At 34.0% G+C, this 23446-nt stretch overlaps 1 protein-coding gene across 18 annotated transcripts in view; it reads left to right on the top strand.

The window, feature by feature from the left end:
- MEIS2 (Meis homeobox 2) overlaps positions 1-23446 on the top strand; it is a 243304-nt gene that overhangs the window by 52611 nt on the left and 167247 nt on the right. For 9 of the 18 annotated variants that reach the window (XM_087875309.1, XM_034417927.3, XM_087875305.1 and 6 more), the window contains 2 exons: positions 3488-3589; positions 16191-16336. In XM_087875309.1, the coding sequence (XP_087731435.1) occupies positions 3488-3589; positions 16191-16336 (248 nt within the window). The remainder of the gene's footprint in view (positions 1-3487; positions 3590-16190; positions 16337-23446) is intronic. The other 9 variants (XM_087875355.1, XM_087875341.1, XM_034417932.3 and 6 more) reach the window with 1 other exon arrangement.

Genomic DNA, 23446 nt, shown 5'->3' with positions numbered 1-23446 from the left:
TCCAGAATCAATGTAGGTAAACCTGTGCAAAAGTACATTCTGGCTGCAGATTTTTTTCAATAAGAAACCAAAGTAGGACTTCACTGAAGTAAACCGTTTTTCAGGTATTTGGCCAAATTTGGAATACATGATGAGAATATGTTGAAGGAATTTGGACTGTTCAGTTCATGTGCTCTTCAGGAGCAAATCTGCTATGTAAGTAAAATTCTTTAAAGCTTTTATGACAGCTTTTGGTGCAGGAAAGTCTAAAGGTGGCAGAATTTGCTTTGTGCCTTCCCAGATGCAAAGGATTGGAAAACAAGCATGGTTGGTCAGAGGGCGTAGATAAGAGGCTTTGACTAATGAGTTGATTTAAAAAATGATAAAATGATAAAATGTTGGAGATGCCAAATTTATTGATTATGTGCCATCAAATTGGTGTTGATTCTTAGTAACCACATAGACATTTTCCAAAATAATGAAGATTCTTGATTGTTGTCAAATTTTACAATTCCTACATGCAGCTCCATTCTTCCAAGTTAACTTCAACTTTTCACATTCCTGAAAATTCCCAGATGTAAGTTTCCAGGTAAAAATAATATGCAATATAGCCATTAGAGAGAATAGCTGACACTTGCTTATGAAGAAGTAAATATTTAGACTCTACCCCAGAGCCTGCTAAAAGAGCCATGCTTTCAGAATTTATGAAAACCCAACAAAATTGAGGTTATTTGAATCTTGAGAAGCTCTGAGAAGTTTTCTCCCTTTTTTCAGTAGGAACAACTAAGTGAAGAGGGAAAACTTCCAGTCCAGATCTGGTTTTTTTCAGAATAAACTAGGAATTGGAAGGAATTGCAGGAATAATGCATAAGGATTAGAACATCAGAACATCTTGATAAGCAATAAAGAAATAAAAATGTCTAGGATTTGTTAAGGTAGTAACAAGAACATAAAGGTATGAGCGGTAACTTTCTGGATTTGAATCCTTGGCCTATCTAGTTCAGCAGTCTGTTCTCATAATGGTCAAGCAATGGGACAAAGAACCCCACTATTCTTCTACTGTGTTTCCCCGAAAATAAGTCCTACCCTGATTTTTGGCATGCTCCTAATATAATATAAACCCTACCGAAAAATAAGCCCTCATTAAGGTCATTATCAGCTGGTGGGTGTGGCCAGGCCGAAGGCGAGGGCGCAGGGGCCAATGGAATAATTGAGTTGGTTATCTGACCAAGCAGCAGGCAAAGGTGGTGGGAGGCACGCAATCTGGATATGCACAACATGGGCCACAGGAAAGCTGAGAGATGGGAGGGTGGCCACGGGAGGCTCATCTTCATGTGGTGGCACTGGCAGTAGACGGAGGCAGAGGTGTGGGGGGAAGGCAGGCAATTTGGACATGCTGCACGGGCCATGGGAAAGCTGAGAGTCAGTGGGCCGGAGCAGGTGAGGGCTGCAGGACGGCTCATCTTCATGTGGCAGCAGCAGACGGAGACAGAGGTGTGGGGGAAGGTAGGTGATCCTGATGCACCACACGGGCTGCTGGCAAGCCAAGAGACATGAAGATGAGCCTCCTGCGGCCCACCGGCTCTCAGCTTTCCCATGGCCCATGGGGCGGATCCAGATTGTGTGCCTCCCCACTGCGCCTCTGCCGCCGTCTGCTGCTTGGACAATTAATCAACTCATCTCCACTGCATGGGCTGTGCAGCCCCAGAGTGTGCTAATAAAGGGGCCAGTGGGCTGCAGTTGCAGCCGGACAACTTTAGCCCCCTCGCACTTGCCACCTTTTGTGTGTGTGCCAGAGGGGTATGGTGCCCAGGCATGCTGATCAACCTGATATCATGTTTTCCCCAAAATAAGCCCTAGTGCTTATTTTGGAACCCCCCAAAATATAAGACTGGATCTTATTTTCTATGGTAGTAGAACAATCCTGGATTCTTAGCTTCTATGCAATGCTAAAGGAATCAGAGCTAGACATTTCCTGTTTACTGCTTCTACTGAGGAAAGATACGAAGCAGTAGTTATCAGTCAGCATAATTTTTTTTATTATTATTTTTTTTAATTTTGATTTATATGCCGCTCTTCTCCGAAGACTCAGGGCGGCTTACAATGTGCTCAGCAATAGCCTTCATCCTTTTGTATATTTATACAAAGTCAGTTTATTGCCCCCACAACTGGGTCCTCAATTTACCTACCTTAGAAAGGATGGAAGGCTGAGTCAACCTTGAGCCTTGGCGAAATTCGAACCCTGCAGTAATTGCAGGCAGCTGGTCTTAATAACCAGCTTAATAACAGGGTGCCTTAAACCCCTGTACTACCAAGGCTCTTATTATGTAGTATAATGTTTGTTACTAATAATCCGCAACATGCAGATATCATGGGATTGGTTTATATGTACAACAACCATGTTTTTCTTGAACTTGGGGCCAATGTTATTTTTAACGGTGACTGCAGTGCCTCCATCCTGTCTAGCTTAATAAAACTTAGTTTTCATGACATTCAGTTCTTAAATCTCAGATATGATGTATTTATTTAAAAAATCTTATAGATTACAACAACAACAACAACATTTTGTTGTATCAAAATCTATTTTTTCAATGGGTACTTTTTCAATATCAATCTGCAGTTTGTATATATTTTTCAACCACAAATTAGAAAATTACACAAGTTTATTTGGCATTTTTCTCTCTAAAACAATTACTAAAAGACAGACAAGGTGAAATACTGGGCTTAATTTTATGAGTGAACTGTATTGTGGGTGTTCCTGCATATGTGAATTCATTGATGGTTCAGTACTGTAAGAAAGTAAGATTAATCCCTTTTTCTTAATGCTGCTTCCTCCCATACAATTTTCCAGGTTCTTATATATCTTATGTGAATGTGTATATATGTGTGTGTGCATGCATGTTTGTAAAACTTAAAAAGCAAAAGCAGTGTGGCATGATTTCTGATTTTAGTTTTCTTGCAATCTTGTCAAGTTTATCAGAATCAGATTTCTTCAATATATACTGGGTAGATTACGGGGTAATTTGATTTACTTGCAATTTACATGGAAAATATTATTTATATAGCCTTGTTATATACTTTGTGATCAAATTAAAATAAATATAAAATTAATTCAATTTGTATGATAAATGGGGGCCTTATGAGCCTTTACTCATAATAAATATTCTAATTTTCCACTTCCTATTAAAATACATTAGATTTTATATTTGCTATTTATACTCTGTTACTATATTAAATGTAAAGGTCTATTATGTGTATGTTTATGCTAGATGTATCCAATTTACATTGGTGTTTTAATATATGATTATCATTTTCCACATAACAGCTCAAACATTCAAATTCAGTGAAATAGTTGCTAACTTCTCTTCCATTGGTTTTAGCAAATTTTGAATGACAATGTACTTCCTAAATCACAATAATAACTTATTTAAAGTAAAAAGGTTTAAATTAAACCTGCAAAAAACTATCAGTTTTCCAACTTAACCCTTCACATTCTGGCATTTTCCAGACTGCCAGCCAAATGAACACTTTAGGAGGAGGTGTTTAAATATGTCTGCAGCACCCAGAGAGTTAATCCACCCCATTGTGCATAGGTGTTGGAGCTCTTATGGTATGTAAGCTCATACAAAATTCAGAGTTATTTTGTATTCTCCTTTAATATATACATTTTCCCAATACACACCTTCTGAAAATTTAGTTCTTTTCTTGGTGTAAATAGATATGCATACATGAACAGCTACTAATTAGAGAAGACTGCATATGTATGGAGCTACCATCCTCTCAAAAAACCCATATTGATCTGACTCCTATTTATGATTATAATCTTTTATCAATGATATTAACATTTATATTATATACTAATTGCATAGGAAGCAATACAAATATTACAGATTTTAAGAATGTGAAGTCCTAGAAATTGAGTCACTAGAATTGGGGTTGCCAAATTGGGAAGGAGGCATTATTTCACAATTAAAATTAAATAAATAAAGGAAATTGGATAGCCTTATTTAGGCTCAAGGATCATGTGTTTCTGTTAGAGATATACTATTTTCCCTAAAGTTATCAGTGTGCTTTAAAGGGATCTGCACTTTTAAAGGGTCACCTGCAAGATTCTAAATCAAGTGATTTATACTCTGTGTGTTCCTAATTTAAAACTCTTCTACTCAGTCAGCACAGGAAATCCACTTTTACAGATGCTAAAACTATTCTCTTAAGCAGTGACATCTAGCAGCCACTAAAACAGAAACAAGGAGAAAGGATAGGGGAGATGAACTAAAGTTGTTTTAGTTAGGGAGTTGTTTTAACTAAAGAGAACATTTACAGCTACTACTAATCAGGCTTCATGCTGGAAAATAGCCTCATGCAAGGCCATCCAGATTTATCCCTACAAGAAAACTTTTTAAAATGCTTCTGCCAGTATTTGAATCTTGGCAGTTATAGCTACTGGTCAATGGAATACTTTTAGGATACATCTATTACTGGATATAAATTGCCACTGTTAGGGAGCTGGTGGAACTACACTTCCACAGAATTATGCCTTTCCTGCATCTAATGTTCATAAATTATGAATTTTCTCTCTCCCCTCCCTCTCTCTCTCTCTCCGTCTCTCTCTCCGTCTCCCCTTCCCCTCTCCCCCTCTCATGCATTATATGTAAATGTATTTATTTAAAACAACTACTGGTATATAATTTCAGAACAGGCCTGTTATATTTTGGTAGTCATATCAACAACTTTAGGTGTGCTATAGTTGGTTTTGTTTCTCTTAAGAAGAAACTGTTGAACATTATTTTTCAAGTATATTGAATTGTATACAAGTATGTTCAAGTATATCAAGTATATTTTGTAGCAAAGCCTTTTTTCCTGTTTCACAAAGCTTAAGCAGTTTATTTCAGGTTTGCAGCACATGTTTTCAATTATATGTATATCATGCTTTCAGACAATAGAAAGGATCACCAGTATCTCTGAAATAAATGGATATATATGTACACACATATACATACATACGTACATGCATGCATACATACATACTTACATAGCCTATATGCAGTATAACCATAGGGCAGGAAATTAAGTTGCTATTTCATACTTCCAATCTTACAATTAAGTGTGCTTCCTGGTCTATCACAGATATTTCTCAACTATTTAGCTGCCTTTTTACTATTAACACATAGATTTTTACATGTTATACAATACAATGTGTTACAGTGTAGCATTAAACAAAATTTTATGTCTATAAATATTTTTACAAAAACATCAAAAGAAAGTGTTTTGAAAATTGAATATACATATTTAATTTCAGGTACTATTGTTATTTCAAAAATGGTTTCTTACAAGCAATTTTTAGGTAGATAAAATTTTATATCGGAGTAATAAAAGATTAAAAATTAGATTTCTAAAGTGAATATTAATAGATTACTAGTGATACTGCTTCTCTAGATAATATTGTAACTAATATAGTTATGACACAAAAAAGTAATGCAATTTACTATACAATAGTTAACAATACTCTCAGTTATCAGCTTGTCTTTATTAATATGTTCCATTATCTGATTTTGAAATGCAGCATTCTTAAGTCAGACCATTTTAAGAAAGTAGTTTCACTGGCTTGATATTCATTGATTTTCAGTTTCAAAGTATGTGGAACTCTTCACATTGGGAAAGCTTGCTTTAGAAAGTATTAGAGAAGTCCCTTTAACATACAATGTGTGGAAAAAATTATTTTGCGCAGTTATGCTGAAATCAAGTACAAAAATATGCACCAACAATATGCATATATGAATTGCAAGAGTCTATAATAGTGACATGCTAAAATGTTAGTATTTCTTAGTTAAATTTTAGAAACTAGAAAGTATACTCTTACAAATTATGTCTTCAAGTCATTTTGGACACCTGGAAACTGTCCCCTGCAGGATTTTTTGGCAGCATTTTTTCAAAAATGCCATTGCCTTCTCCTTAGGCTCCTTAGTCACCTAACTCACCTTGTCCTTAAAGCAGGACAATATCAGTCTCTTGGTTGCTAGCCTATCTCAATACACCAAACTGACTTTATGCATACATGCTTACAGTTTATAATTTAATATATTAGTCAATGATGACAATGTTTAAAATTGTTTCTTTCTTTCACTTTGGAATTTGATATTGTAATAAAAAAAATAAGAGATTCAAAAAAATTTATATACCCACCTCCCTTGCTTTCATTTTTCCATTCCTTGCTTCTTCTCTGGATGTATTCTGAACATTTAAACTTGAATTATTACAGTTTGAATATGTTACTAAATTGACAACAATCAAGGATCTTGTAGTGCCTGAAATTCAAGAAATATTAAACTTTTTTGGAGGGAGGTCTTCGTCCATGCATGGGACAATCTGGCGTTGTGCCTAATGTTTCTCTAGTGGGTGCAATCTTGAGCAATTGGGTGCAACTACAAGTGTAGGAAAGGACTGCCAGCCTACTAGCCTCCTGCAGGAGCTTTGACTATGCCAGGAGTGCATCAAGCCGAGACAGCAAGCTTGTCCAGGACTGCTTGCCAGTTTCAAGCCTGAGTTTTATGGTGCCTACATTTATTATTATCACTGCTTGGGGTAATTTTAATTTTATGTATATTCAACCTTTTACTGTGTGAGTGCACATATGTGCATATTTGAAGGGAGTGTTGAGGTTAGCTAGTAAAGTTGATAGCCTGATCTTTTTTATGTGTGTTGCATGTACAACATGCAACAATGGGTGGGGCTCTGATCATACTATTGCAGATACTATTTGGACATTTTTCACTCTAAGTCTCCTGTAAATACCTTTCCTGAAGGTAAACCTAAAAACCTAGACGTCTAGATTCAACAATGAAAGTTTTCACAAGATCAAAATTAGGACTATGTTCCAAAGACAATTTGTGGATGAGCATTTAATTAAAACAACAGCTAACTTCCACTATATATCACAAATTGCTATTGTGTAAAAGATATTCCGTTTCAAAAATGCATTTTCTGCATTTGTATATCGCTCTACAAAGGAGATGGGGAGCTGCTCTTTAAGAAACTTCTTGAATGTAGAAAACTAATTACATAGTTTTTTTAGTTTAGACCCTAAAACCAGGTAAAAAGACCATTAGAATAAAAGTAATAATAAATTTAGGTATTGTACTTAAAGCTTCCTTCAGATCAAAATAGTATGTTTAAAATTGAAGCCTAACTCAGTACTCATCTCCAATATTTTATCAAAAAATCTGATAAAGATTTTTTAAGAAACGACAGATTTTTAACTAATTCTGTTCAACTCTTTATAGCTGATTTTTTTTTCTTTTTTAAATAGTTAAAGATATGTTGACTCACAGAAAGCTATTTGGAAGCTCTATGAAATTATAAAAAATAACCAGATACTTACAAGAAGGTAATTTCATTGAATACAACTGTGCCACAATAAATACAACTACCATAGTTGGTAACTAATCTTTAGATAAAAAGTATACCTTAAATTGTATTTTGATGAAAAACAGTAGAATGCTACCCTATAAAAATGTAGTATTTGCATTGATAATTGCTCAAACTAATAAAACATTTACTAATCTTAAAGAGAAAGCAAGCTGTTTTAAATGCTATCCTCATAATCCCTTCCCATTCATTATTTGAAGTAGGGCAGATGGAATTTGAAGTCTAAAACATCTGGAGAGCATAAGGTTGACTACTCTTCTATTTAACCTTAGCCAGCTATCAAAAATATATAAAATCTATGCTAAGGTTTTGCATAATAAACAGAGACAGGAACATTTTTCTACTAGAATTTTACTTGAGCAAAGTATAATGAAGCATGATAAGCCACAGGAACTAAATAATGTTTACATGTTACCTGTTATTCCCTACCTTACCTGTATTACCTTGCTCAGGTTATGAGTTTCTTCTATTTAAAACAAAACACAGTAAATTTTAAACCATTTAAATACAAGTTAAATTTAAATTGGCAGTGTTAGAGTCTGGTAACATACAGTTCCTAAAACACTTTAAATATATCTATACTCTACACATTTCTAAAATATTAGATTAAATTTTCTAAAGAATTTCTTAACTCTAACATTTGGAGACATTCTGCACAAAGCTTTATGGATTTTAGTAATCTGATCTCTGTGACTTCCTCCTTTTGGTCTTTCTTCGTGTTGCAGCAAGAATAATGATAGTATCTGTCACATTCTTTGGATGACTTAAGATAGCTGTGTTCTGAGTTGGGGGCTGAAAATTATGAACTCTTGCTTTTAGAAATGTGACACGGGGGTAGTGAACTATATTTTAAAAAGCTTTAGCATTAGATAGTGCACTGCCAAGAGAACTGAATTTGAAAGCTGGAACTTAAAGTAGCCTTTATCTTTACTATTCCTTAGATTTTTTTAATATCTTAGAATTTGCTAGGATTAAGAGCAGTTGAAAACTCTCTAAAATGAATTATTGGAATCCCCAAGTGAGTTAATTATGAGATATTGTGAAGAATTTTAAACATCATCTATATATTCACTTGTATAGTTTACAGAGATATTGGTGCTTTAGTAAGTTTATTTATTTATTTATTATTTAATAAACTTAGCAAATAGGGAAAATAACTCAAAAAGCATTTTATTCTTCAATTACTTTGCTCTGCTCTGTATAACCAGATTCAATCTTTCTTGTGAATTTGGACTTAAAGTATATTAAGGGAAAAATAATTTACCTAAGATGATACTAAAAAGAAGATTTTTTCACAGCATATTGGTGTATCTTGTTAGGATATGCCCACGAGATACAGCAGAAGAGACATAGATATAGATATAAAAATGCCTTTTTCAAAGCAATTTTGTACATATTAGATTTTAACATTAATGCCTAATAAAGAATTCTTTAAAAAAACTTAATCATTACATATTATTGGATAATATTAAATAAATGTGCTCTAGAGACATTACTAATCTGATAATGATGACCAGTTGACTAAATTATTAACTCTAGTATTAACTAATTTATAAATAATAGAGAGAAAAATAGGTCTGCATTTACATATGTGTCCATCTGTCTGCTTTTACAGTTTTTGTCTTCAATCAGTGGGTGAATTGGTTTTAATCCAAACAGCAGCCTGATTTTCCCCTCAAAATGTACTTTCTTTGGTCTTGTTTATTGGTGGGGAGGAGGGATTTCCTTGACAATAGCTAGATCTTAATAGGTCCTTAAGAAATTTCATCTCTGTAACCACATTAGATATAATGTGAGTGGCAGAAAAATCTCCATGGATAATTCTGGGTTAGTAGATTGTTACCATCTCAGTGTTGCTGAAATCTCTAATCTCAGGTCAGCCTGAAGCAGCAGTGCATACAATCCTGTTGCCTGATGCAGCATGAATGAAAATGCTTTCTGTCAGAAACATGTGGTCTCTTCAGTCCAGAGCCTGTGTAAATCCTGTGTAAATAGAAGGAGGCTAACAAAGGATGAGCCCCTGCAGCTCAGAGCATTTGGAGCCATTTGGGGGCTGAATTTGCTAAATGCTGCTTATACCGCCTGAAAAGTTGAAGAGAAAAGAGTTTAAATTCCCTTCTTTTTTCTCTTTCTACTCATACCCTGGGGGGAGGGTGTTCAAGGCCAGAAAAACTTGAGGTAAGACTATGAAAACTCTTTTTCAGTGCTCTTTTGAGTATGGAAAAGGTGGCCCGGTTCACCGTCCCTTCTCTAATATCGGAAAACCCACACAGTTTGTAAATGTTGCATGTGAAGTATTTCATTCTCCCTTCTATGAATTACACAGAAGAAAACAGAATTCAGTTTTCCTCTAAATTAACATATATAGACTATATAGCATAGCTGATTAGTAAAAGAACTAAACAATTAGTAAATTTGTTTCATTTTCTGTAATAGAATTTTGCAGAGAGAAAGTCCCTCTCAAGAACATTGACAAGATAAAATTGGGGATCTAGAACTTAATGCTAATAATTCAAAATATTCTCCAAGGAAAATTGTTGCACAAATATACGGGTTTTTTTTTCAAATAATCTTTCTCAGCTATAAGTATAGTTTACTGAGTTTATAAGAAAAATGGAAAAACAGATATCCAGTAGACCTGAAGTTTATTTCTTTTGTCTAAATAGTATAGATTGCAACTTATTTTGAAGAATTATATTCAATTAGAGTATTTAAGGGAAAAAATAACTCACACTATAGTATCTTAACTGAAAATCTATATAATAAGCTACTAAGTGATGTAACTCTTAGAATAGTGACATTGAATAGTATCGTGGTTTATCACGAACCATGTATTAGAATATTGTTTGGGCCTTTTTAAATGAAATGTGTTACATCCACCCAATTGCAATCTCTTTTATTTCTATAGTTTAAGCACACATGCATACAGAAGGTCTACTGATGGAATGAACACTGAAAGAATTTTAGAATGGTGTATGTAAATAAAACCACCACATCTTGTTTCTTCTTAATTCTGTCCTGATAATGAAGTACTGCTGCATTTGGTGTGAACGACTGTGACATAGCAGCACTGCAGTTTTCTACCAGACTGCTGGCCTCTGGCTGCTCATAATAGCAGCTATTATGACATTGTGCTGGAGCAAAAGTTGTTATATTCTCATTATGACATTTATTGTCTAGGATACCCATGTTCAGAATCAAGTGTAAGGCTGCAAAATACAAGCCTTTTAGCAAAAAGGCTAGCAAAATTCCACACATATTCTTAGCAAACATATATTTTGCAGAAATAGAAGTATTCCAGAGCTGGATTATTTCCTTGTTCATTTCTAAAATAAACAATCCAGAAAGAGCATTAATTTACAAACGTTGTTATACACCTAAATATCTTAATACCCCATTATGTAGTTTGCATTGTTTGTAATTATTATGTAATTAGCACTATGTAGTAGAAAGAACTATTACTGTAACTTAAAATGTATATGTAATGTATGGATGAGGCTCTGAACATAAAAATAAATATGTAATGTTTCTTGATGTGGGAACACTCTTTTCTGTAACAGGTAGCATTTAGAGATCATAGGAACCAGTAGCATACTGTGCAAATAGTACTTCTGTATGGCAAATACAGGCAATTTAGTTCATTTAGTTCATTTAGTGACTGTTCAAAGTTATAATAGCATTGAAAAAAGTGACTTATGACCATTGCAACATCCCCCATGGTCACTTGATCAAAATTCAGATGCTTGCAACTGATTTATATTTATGACGGTTGCAGTGTCCTGGAGTCATGACCTTCTATCAAGCAAAGTCAATGGCGAAGCCAGATTAATTTAACAACCCTGTTACTGACTTAACAACTGCAGTGATTCCCTTAACAACAGAAGGTCATAAAGTGGAGCAAAACTCATTTAGCAAATGTCTCACTTAATAACAGAACTTTTGGGCTATATTTGTCATCATATGTCAAGAACTACCTGTACAACTCCTCATTTTGGATTACCCCACATAATTTTTCAGATGCTTTTGGGAAAATTTACTGAAAATTAATTTCCAGTTTTATAATTTCTCTTAGAATAATTCTTATTCTATGAATGGTAGTGACTAGAGTACTATTTATCCTGAAAAGATTATAGGTCTAAATAATATGTGGAGCAAAATGCTCATCTAAATAATTGTAATACTCCTTTTTGTTTCTATTCAAAACTAAGTTTCATTGGATTTAAATACTTTTTAAACTCTCCATCAAGTTGAGCTTGATTCTTGATAACTTCATGGATATATTTGTGTAATTTTCTTAACAGCAATAGGAGGATGTTTTGCCATAGCTTTCCTCTACCATGCTTTTCTTTTTAAAAAAGAAAATCTTTTGCAGTCTAGTTCTCATAGGATTGATGCATCTTATTTGCTTTTTATTTCAAAAGTTATGCTTCTGCAATAAAGACATGAACCTGTTTTCCCTTTTCCTTAACTTTTTAAACAAACTGCATTATGTTTATATTAATCTGCTCCTGTAGTTAAAACAAATGTATGTGGTTTGTTCTGTGCAAAGTTTGGATAGCAGCTGAGCTTACATAGAAATGATGCAAGTCTGATTGTAAGGTTAAATTGCAGGATCTTTTTGAACTGTAGTTTACATTATATTCCCAAGACTGTTGGATATAAGTTGTTCTTGTTCAGAGTTCAAATATCTGTTGTTATTAATTGTTATAATGTTATTTGTCACATTTTTCTGTTCACCTCGGGAATTCTAAGCTATTTTAAGGTGCTATATAGTGACAGATCAGAAGTGCGAAGTAACTCGACACTTTTTTACCCATTGCAAACTAATGTACAAAGTAGCACATAAAACATGCAGACTTAATTTACTAAATTTAAAAAGGATACATTTACAATATATCAGACAGACAGAATTTATAATTCTTTACAAAATTTCACACAAGCCAAAAAATCCAGTTATGACACTGCAATTATTGTGTTTCTTCTACCAAATACATATGAAAATATAAGTTAACAGATATTCAGAAATTACCATCTATATAGGATGAGGTATAGTTCTCTACAGCTTTCTTGGAACAACAGCGGCAATTAGGACTGGGGTCTTTGAGAAAAATGCTATGATGTAAAGCTCTTTTTATAGTATATATTCACTTTGAAAACAGAATGAAACATAGTTAGAAAGCCAATGGGAGATAGTCATGCCAGCAACAGCATTAAATACAACTGGTCTACATTGTCCCTGGAGGAAGTACACTATATAACACAACAGTGGTTGAGATCTAGGAGAAGATTGACAGCTTTGTGCATTGCTGCCGGGGAGGTGGTGATGCAAAATATCTAGCATGAAATGCAACATATAAGAAAATCTTCTGGGGGCATGGATCATCCATTCCTAGAAGATTCCTGAGGTCTGTGGACGTTGAAAGTGTACGAAAGTCTTTCTAGGAATGAAACTTACATGTGTGCACATGTGCACATACAAACTCATAAACCTATCCTTTTGGGGAATTTTTAAGAAACTACTGCCTCTATGTGTTCCATTTTTTTTTTACAGAGGGTTAAAAAAGAGTAGGAAGTGTGTAATGTACAGAACTAACCTGTTTTACAACATTAAGTAAAAATGTTAGTAATCTTTTCAAGTTTAGAACTTTGTATATGCAGAGATAATATTCAGCAACTCAGACAGACAGACTTAAATATTAGTTTAAAAGGCATTGAGTGTCAGGAATAAGATTTTTCAATCTTCCTGTTAAATAGACATTCAGTTTGTAATTATGCTTCTGTAACAAACACTGAGTATCTTGGCTTTTTGTTTCATTGCTTGTTTTGTTTTTTGCATTAGGTTTTGGTTAATAAGTAAAGTTTACTTAGAGATAATAGGATTTATTGAAACAGGTATATGACTTTTTTCATAATAATTCACAGTTCACCAACTTTGGTCTCGATTCAGACTAATTCCACTTTTGAACTGGTATAGCTCCAGTTATTAATTATAATGAAATCTAAAAGTATTCGGCTAAATATTTCTTCATTTATAATGCAGCTGTCAGGTTTACACTTTACCATTACGTGTGACTATCCCTATTAAAAATCAGTTATTGATGCTTGTAGAATTTTAATTATAATTTTGTTTCCAATATCTAGTTTTGTTCTTGTATAGATAGTTTTTGTATATGTTGAGTTAAAGTCATTACTGACAATTACAGTGTAGGAAAGTAAGTATTAGCCAAGTTTAACTAGAGGAATCTGAATCAGGCTGTGTAATCATCTCTTAATATCAATTTTAAAATTGAAGTGCTATTCTGATAATTTTGAAGGTCCAAATTATGCCATACATAACATCCAAAATCTCCATGAATGTACACACACACACACACACACACACAATCATTGGCCTAGAGAGTAACAGTGCATGAGTTCATTCGTATAATTTTGGAATGTTTTTCATCTGTCTGAGAAAAGGAGACAGGTTAAGGAAGTATTGTTTTCTATCTGCAGCCATTATCAGCATGCATACATAGAGTTTTAGTGAAGACAAAGATATCTTTATCTAGACAATGGATAGGCCTACTGATTTCAAACTTGCACTTTTGCCGTAGATTGTATTTGCCCCTCCATCTCTGGGTACTGTTTTTCAAAATTGCCTGAGGCTACAGTACAGCACCTCAGATCCCCAAGGCCCATTGCCTGGCTCCTAATAGCCACTCTCCATCTGTGTCATATGAACAGCTGATGAGATAGCTCCAGTCTCTGTATTTTGGGAGCACATCCACCCAGGTTAAAATGCTGGGGCTGCCAAGGAGCAGTCAGAAGCCATTAATGTTGTGAAAATTTGCCTTGCAGCAGTTCCTTGGCATAGTGGAATTGGTATGACTGTAAAAGGATTTATGCTTATGGACGCATAGATGTAGGATGGTGGGCTACTAGGAAAAAACCCTTCTAAAATAGCATTTTTCCAAAGCAGATAGCTGAAGATGGTCTGATGTCTTTTCCTTAGATTGCTCTTCAACCTTTCTATTTACCTTTTATTTGCCATAAGTCAAAAAAAAAAGGGGGGGGTGGAAGAGAGAAAAGTGAGTCCCCTTTGGCAGATGGAAAGGAACTACTCAGCCTTGGGGCAGGGTGGTTGTAATGAAATGGCCTGTCATTCTGTAAATAGTGAGGACCATCTTTTCTATGTGATGGAAGATATCACATTGCAGTTAAAATGGGAATGTCAATAAAATTAATCTTCCAGCTCTTTGCTCAGATTTTTTTTGTTTCTTTTTTTAAAGAAGGTTAGGTGGTTGCAACCCTGATGCATTCATGCATGTATGCTTAAGACATACCAAAGAAAAGGTGTGTGAATAGAACAGATAAAGGAGAAATAAAATTTAAAGTTTGGAGGAAAACAGACTGTATAACTATAATGCTTTTAATTTAGCAGTGCTAAAGAACTAGAAGAGGCTAGAGGAATTAGTTTGTGGTTCTGTAGCATTCCTCAGGAAGCTATGAAGCCTCTGACTCAGGCTACATTGAGCACAGAGTTTATTGTTTTAGGCTTTCTTGGACAAGGTTTTTACTTAGCATGGGATTTATGGCATTTACTGCTAATGAATGTCTATTCTTAAATTACAAAACCACCGTCTCAGTGCAATTCCCAGATGTCCTTCCAGGACCTCAGCTTCTTAAACACCAGCAGGGAGCATAAACTCTCCACTTCTCTGTTTTCCTCTTTCGTGTGGCTCCAGGCTAATGATGTGTAAGGAAAACACAGCAATCTATAAAGTCTCAGTGCTGTCCCAGTATTCTTCATTTATTTTGCATTTGATTATGCCACAAGTCGGATCTTGTTTCTTTCCTTTTTTTAAGAGTTATTAGTTCAAATATTAATGTAGGAATATGGCATATATTGCTGCTCTTGATTGATGCCTTCCCAAAAACAGGAAGACGTGCTCGTATGAATTTTAAGAAAGTAGGGGTCCTGCAATGCCTTGCCAGAAGAGTTTTTCAGATACATAATTTAGATGCCCTCCAGGCATGCTTTCAAGGCATTTTTGCTGGAGGGCAAGAAAAAATAACTATGACTGTTAAAAGTAAATGATTTTTTGCTAATGCACAATTAATGCCAGGAAAAACCACTGAAGAGAAAGATGTTGATGGAAAGTTCTGTTTAAGTGAGCGCCCTACCTTGATGTACATCTTTTTTTTTTTTTTTTTTAGAAATAGGCTAATAATCACTGATGCAGACACAAAGGTTTTCGTGTCTTGCAATAACTGTTCAGGATCATGCTAGAAATGTTTGTGTTTGCGGACTTGCGTGTACAAGCTTACATGCATGTATGCATTATAAGTAGATGAGAGCGTATAGGGAAGGGATGAGCTGATAATACGTTACATTCATTGAACAGTGAAATATTTATTGTCACCTATGCAGAGGGTTCAAAATATATAGACCACAGAACATTTAACTTGATGGCTGCAAGGAATGCATTTATAGTATAGGTTTTCTTGTAGTAGATTTTCACATATTGTACCCTATAGTTTACAAAGAGATATTGCACCATTTGAAATACATATCTATAATTGAATTAATGGTCTGTGTATGTATGCAGCATAAAATTAATATTTGGATGGACAATGGTTTCTAACTTTTTATATTTCTATCAAAATTATATTTAACACATTAAAAATACTGGTATCTTCATATATGAATAAGAGTTCATTAGTGCTTGAGTTGTTAATCTGATTAATCAAATGGGTTTACAGTGGTTGTTTATTATCTCTTGTCCCATTTCTTTTTCTTTTAGGGGATGGTTTAGACAACAGTGTAGCTTCTCCCGGCACAGGTGATGATGATGATCCAGACAAGGATAAAAAACGTCAAAAGAAAAGAGGAATCTTCCCCAAAGTAGCAACAAATATAATGAGAGCGTGGCTTTTCCAACATCTCACAGTAAGTGGACTTTTAAAAGAATTTAAAGAATTTTAAAGAATTCTATTGAACAAAAGTCCTTATAGTTAATTTTCCTTTTAGAATTTATAGATCTATTCACTTATTAGTTTAATATAAAACAAAATTTGATTTTGCCATTGGGCCTGAGGATCTCATAGGATGCCTGTGAAATGTTCCATTGTGCATAAGTTCCATTGTGCATAAGTTTAGAAAGCACTCTCCCTTGATTTTTTTTGTTATTATATAATGTTTAACTGTTTTTATTGTACAGGTAGTCTTCATTTAGTGATCACAATTGTGAAAGCAACTGTGTTGTTAAGCGAAGTGGTTGCTATGTGAAACATCCTTTACAATACTAATTCACTTTTTACTTAGCCTCACAGACCCACAAAGGTTACAAATGAGTGTCTTGGTTGCAAAGTTTCTTTTTCATCATTGTTATAACTGTGAATGATTGCTAAATGAGGCAGTTGCTAAATGAGGACTACCTGCATTTAATGGGTTTTGTTTTAATTAAGTTGCTTGTATAGTTTTATTTTTTAATTTTGGGTACTGCTTTGAGTCATAAATATGAGATGTGAGGCTGTATAAATTCAATAAATAAGGTAGAATAAAATGTATTCAGATATTGTAAATTGATATTTTTCTTTGATGTAAATTTTAGAGTAATATGTGTGTGTGTGTATAATATATGAATGATCTCAAGTAAAAAAATACAATGAAACGTAACAATTAATTTTGGTGTCTATATGATAGCTTCTCCCAAGCTGGTACCTTCCACATGTGCCAGCCTTTATTTTCTTTAATTCTTAGCACATCTGGAAGACACCAACTTGGAGAAGATTGGTTCATGGTCCTAGATTTCACACACATACATACAGAAATTATGTGATCATCAGTGAAGGGTCAGCCAAGCTTAAATAACTTTTCAAGGGTTATTGTGAACCAAGCGGTTCTGTGGTGTGATTTATGTTATTTAATGTGAGTTTCAGATTTTCCCAGAATTAAACAGATGCGATTAGTCCCTAGATTAGACCGTTCAGAATAGTGGTGGTATATTCATTTTGGAATGTACAGTACTTTTGTATGTATATTCCAATAAGGTACAAAAGTTCTATAAAAATATTTTTGTGTTGTAATAAGGATATCCTTCTCAATCCTATCTATTTAAATTGCTCTTTTAATCTCTTATTTTAAAAGCTAGCCATATTGATTTTAGGGTTAAAAATCGGGAAAGGAATATTTAATAGCAAGCTATGCTGTTTGCAACTGGTATTTTGAGATGGTATTTTTTTACTATTATCATTTAGGCAGGAAAATATATATCTACAAAAGTAGTAGTCCCTTAATTTTACATGGAATTAGAAAATATATTCTTATAAGAACTAATAATTTAAAAGAAAGCCCATGGTGAACTATCATAATGATAAGTGCTAACTTAGGTAGTCCTTGATTTACAACCACAATTTCTGTCTAAGCAAGGCAGTTGTTAAGTGAGTTTTGCTTCTTTTAACAACTTTCTTGCCACAGTTGTTTAATGAATCACTGCAGTTGTTAAGTTAGTAATATGGTTGTTAAGTGAATCTGGCTTCCCCATTGACTTTGTTATGAGAAGGTCACAAAAGGTGATCACATTACTCCAGGACACTGCAACTATCATAAATATAAGTTAGTTGCCAAGCATCTGAATTTTGATCACATGGCCATGGGATGCCGCAATTATTGTAAGTATGAAAACCAGTCATAAGTCACTTTTTTCAATGCCATTGTAACTTCAGTCACTAAATGAACTGTTGTAAATTGAGGACTAGGTGTATTAACTTTATACATTTTTGTTCATACGGTAATTAATTTCAGTGTCATAATCCCTTTGATGATACCTGTTTTACTTATGGTAGTGACTACTCAACATTTCTCAGTAGCTGGTAGAACAGCTTTAGTGGCTAGGCAGCAAGAGAACCACAATTCTAAATCTTCATTTTGATGTAAGAGCGTTATTAGCAAACTAAGGTGAATTGATCTGGCCTAAAGGGTCAGGATTATTTCAAATAGCCAGCCTCTCTGTTCGAGTAGTGGTTATTTTTGCCTTCCAGCTATGGCCATTCCAAAGGTCAGGTGCCCCATAGTACCCGGTTGGCTCAGAGGAATTAGACAGAACATGAGTCTCTGGGCTGATTACTTAACCAAAGACAAAATAATGAGTCCTAAGCAAATACTGACTAATTGAAAGGGCTGTAAATCCATTACATATTGGTCAGGGATAATCAGGAGTATTTAATCACTTTTATCTATTCAAGAGCACTGAAGCTGCAACAGCAAAGCCCTGAACCTTGCCATGTGCTTATTATTCTCATCATTATCAAAATTACTTCACAGCTGTTCTTTGCTACATCACCTCAGCTGGAGATTTACTAACCTGTAAAATGTTTTTAATTTGGAAGTTGAGTGTAACGCGAATGATTTTTTTAAAAGTTAAGGAAGTGGTTTGAAGAGCAGCACAATGATAAAGAAAAAAAATTGGGGCTATGAGTAATTTCTTTCAGTTCACTTAAGTTTACTATTAATTTCTCTCACCAAATCGTCTACATCATTTCTATGGATTTCTCCACTGCTTTTTGTTCTAAATGGCTGTGTGAAAATTGTTCAGGGCATGCTTCCAGTAGAAGAATTTGTGTATATTGTATCTTGAATATAATGTTCCAGGATATTATTTTGTCTTGAAATTTGTGCTTTTTTTTTTCAAACTCACTTTAAATGACTTAAAGAAAATCAAAAGCTTTGATGAGGATGATCTTTGAATAAGTTAAAAAAATTACCGTCTAGGTTTTAATGAGTTTATAGATGTCAAAGAATGTACTAATAATTCTTCAGCTTCAGAATGATAGTGCAGACCTCTGATTAGTGAATTGAAAATTCAAAAGACGTTTGCTCTAAATGCATGTAGACAAGGAAAAAAAATCTTCCTCTTAAATAGTGCCTCATTTCTTTATTTTTTTTTTCTTTTTGGTTCTCAAACAATGTAGTTCTTTCAAAATATAACTTTTCTCCAACCACAAAAATAAATGTTAATTTTATAAATATTGTTTCAGAGAAAATTCATTATAAAAACAGCTTCTAATTTTAAACTTTTTCTGTTCATTACTTCTCTAACCTTATTTCAAATAGGTTGGTCCACCCTTTTGTGCTGTGTGACCTATTCTTCTATTACAATAATCTTACAATGTACCCTTTTCGCTCTTTCTTTAAAGAAGAAACTAATTGAATTATCTCATTATTTTAATTTGTTAAGCAAATGTATTTTACATCCCAGGATGTGTTCTTAAAGAAGGGGCTGCTAAGGCTTTGCCCCTTGAATGGCCCATTGGTGCATTTTGACATTCATGCATTCTCATTAATGAAAAGAACATAAAAGGACTTTGGCTGTATTTTATTTTTTCAAACACCCAACCAGTATGGAACAACTTTTTCCATAACCCACAGGGGTCTCTCTACATATGTTCTCAACTGCAAGCTATTGTCATCTATTTTGAATACCTGAAAAGGACAAATAAAATACTAAAGGCCAACTGTAGCAATTGTTAGTTGTTAGTTTCAGTATGACAAAAATCATTAACCTACTCTTGGTCCGGCAGACAAAGGACTGAGAAAAACTCTTAAATCACAAAACATTTTTGTATGTGAAATATTTGATTAAGTACAAATATACATACTTACAGACAGACAGACTTATTCTTCTATTAACAATATTTAGTGCAATAAATATTCTACAATATAATTCAGACTTAATCTCCTGTATATTTCTTTTGAAACTCGATTATAATTCTTCATTAATTAATTTGACCCATTGACATTTACATTTCATAATGTTATTTCCTAATTATTAATATTACAATTCCACAATCCTACTTTTGGAACAACTTCAAAAATACAAATAGTAGGCTATATGCAAAACTATTTTCTACACACATTTTCTCTGCTTCCTTTATAATTCAACCATGTTCTTATTATGCAATTGGGAACTGCCTTATGTATGGTATTACAATAGTACAGGAAGATGAAAGGATCTGAGGATGAATTGCTTGGAAGCATACTTGCTTATTCTGGATAATATCCAGTATTTGAGTGGGTAAAGGAAATCCTAACCTGGTAGTATAAGCTTTTCAGAAGTACATAAAGATTATGATATCAGAAAGGTAAACCTGACATTAGGGCTGTTGTTATTTCACTTCAAAGAGAGTTAAAGAAAAGGAACAGCAAGAAATCTGACCCATGCAAGGTTTATACATAGCCTTGGAAAGCTATTTTTTTTCCTTCAATGCCAAACAGCCTCTTAGTACACTCAATTAGTCTTTCAGACATCTCTGTTTTCCTTTTTCAAGTGCTCTCCCCTGCAAATAACATATTTGATCATGAATGAAAACAGGAAGTATTTGTGTACAAAGATACCTCTTGCTCACACTTGTGTTGAGCTAAAAGTTTTCTTATCATAGCAGCCACAGAAAAACTTACTGCATGATGTAAAACTGTTTTCAAGATAGATGTACATAATCAGAACAGGCAGAAGTTGCAAAGGAAGGAACTATGTAAGTTTATGATTTTTTACTTTTAGTCATCTGATTTTTTTCCTGCAGCAGAGATGAGAATTGCACATTGATTCCATTCAGTCTTATTTCCTTTGTAGAGGTATCTGATATAGAGTTTCGATTTAAGCTCACATTAATACATTTTAATTTTTAAAAAGACAGATTTTTACCCATTTTTACCATTTAAATAGTTTTTAAACTTAAATGTTTATGTTTATTACCATTTGAAAAGAGCAGCTGAAGTTTGTTCCAATTATAAGTCTGTAAATCATTGAATATTATGAGATCTCTGTGTTGCTCACAATTGCTTCCTGAATTGTAGGTTAAAATACTTGTTACATATGATATTAAACTAGTTCTGAAACACTGAGATTTGAAAGAATAAACGCCAGTAGAATTTAGGAAATGTCCATAAATGAAGCTGACCAAGGGCATAATTTATACCATTAACTATTCTGTTCTGAATAATATTAACTGGTTACATAGAACTGAGCCTCTATCATAAAACTCAAAGGCTGGAGTGTTTTCGATCAAAATAGGGATGGGAGGAATATTATTAATGATAACTGCATCATCTTATTAATTTGTTTTAGTGCTTTAGATGATTATTCCTATCAAATTCAAGCCAGTTGGTAATGGTACACTGTTGCTGTTTGAAACCATTAAATTTCCTCCTGATTGTTCTCTTCTCTTTCCACATTTCCAGCATTAAGCGTTATAGACTTTTACAGAGAACTAACTCTTCAAATAATGGATCCAAAGTATTATACTTTGAGATTGGTTTTGTGCTTTGAGTAAGAACTTCAAGTTGATTTGTTCCATGATCCATTTGTTTCTTTTCTTGATTATCCATGATATTCTCAAGATGTCCCAAAGGTGCTTTTTCAAAAGGCAACTGGTCTTTCTGGTTTTTCTTTCAAGACCTTTTAGTTCTCATCCAAGAAACTTCTTCAGCTCTTGAAAAGCGCCTTTGGGACAACCATGACTTGGATGACTGAGAATCTCCATAGATATTCTCAAGAGTTTTCAGGACCATCAGATTTCAAAAGCATTAATATTCTTTCTATCCTGCTTCTTTGAAACCCAACTTTGACTTCCATAGGATGTCAAGGGAAAAGCATTGCTTGTACAATTCTGATCTTTTTAGATATAGACACATTTCCAGCATTTGAATATTTTTGGCAAAGCCTTCATTGCTGCCTTACTAAGGGGTAGAGGGATTATAGTAATTAACAACACTGGAAAATCACAGTGGATATATATGACAGAAATTAGCACTGATCTTTCCTACAGACTGCATCAACCTCTGAGTAAAGTACTGATCAGGATTGTGCATCCTATGATTTCTTACTCATGCCAAAATTATAGCACATAAAAAGTGTGAGTTATTTTAGCATTGTTCTTTATAATGAAACAAGGGAGAGGCCATTTTGAAATGCACGTGGAGACAAATCTAGAGGTTCCGTGTAAGAAATAATTTGGGCTGTATTATAAAGTTATCTAAATCTATATTAATGTATTTTTAAATTACAAAAAGGTAATCATCAAATGAGATGATCCTTTGAACTCTATTTTCCCATTTGATAATTGTTTTCATCTGATAATTGTGTGGAAGTAAAAAATGTTTCAAAAGTCATGTTAAATGCCAAAACAAACTAATTCTCAGTGGTCCATGCTGATGAATTCAGCACAATTATCTAAAATGAGGTTTTCCCAAAGCCACAATGTTAGGATAGTTGCCTTTGGAACATAATAATTTCATATAAGGAGAAAAAGCTACTAGGAGAGGAAATGGCATGTAATATTTCGGATTGAGGAAGAACTGAGACTGTGATGGATTTAGAAACTGATCGCCATGTTTGAGCATTTTCTGTGGAATGTTCAAGTTCTGATTAGATTGCTCCAATAACTGTTGTTTTACAATGGAACAGTTTATATGAGTGGTATTATCATGAATACAAGAGATTTCAAAGAATGACTATATGGCAAATAACAAGCATACAAAAACTTGAATCAGGAAAGGGTTTCAGATTGTCCAGCAAAATTACTAAATAAATTGTCTCTTAGTTTCATATCATTACAAAGGAAGCCAATGGGAAAAAAACAAAGCATAGTGCAATTGGTTATCCCAAATTGTCCCGAAAGCCAATTTCCTTTTTAAGAGCATAATGGATAGAAGAATGAAACAAATATTGTAATTAAAAAAATCCCAAAATTATGTGTGCAGAAGTTTTTAAGGTCACTTTAGAATCGAAATGTTATCAGTTATAGATAACTGGTATTATATTGAAGGGACAATAGAAAACATATTTTGATAGCCATAAAATGTGGGGCTAGGTCCATGATGGCGAACCTATGGTTCGCGTGCCACAGGTGGCACGCATAGCCATATCAGTGGGTACACCAGCTCAGCTCCGGCACACATGCACATGCTGGCCAGCTGATTTTCGGGCCTTTTGGGCTCACCAGAAGTAGGGAAACAAGCTGTTTCCTGCCTCCGGAGGGCCTGGGTGGAGGTGGAGAAGGC

This window comes from Pantherophis guttatus, chromosome 1 (assembly GCF_059756535.1).
Source record: "Pantherophis guttatus breed Tessera chromosome 1, ASM5975653v1, whole genome shotgun sequence".
Lineage (NCBI taxonomy): Eukaryota > Metazoa > Chordata > Lepidosauria > Squamata > Colubridae > Pantherophis > Pantherophis guttatus.
This window is presented reverse-complemented; position numbering and strand designations above follow the sequence as displayed.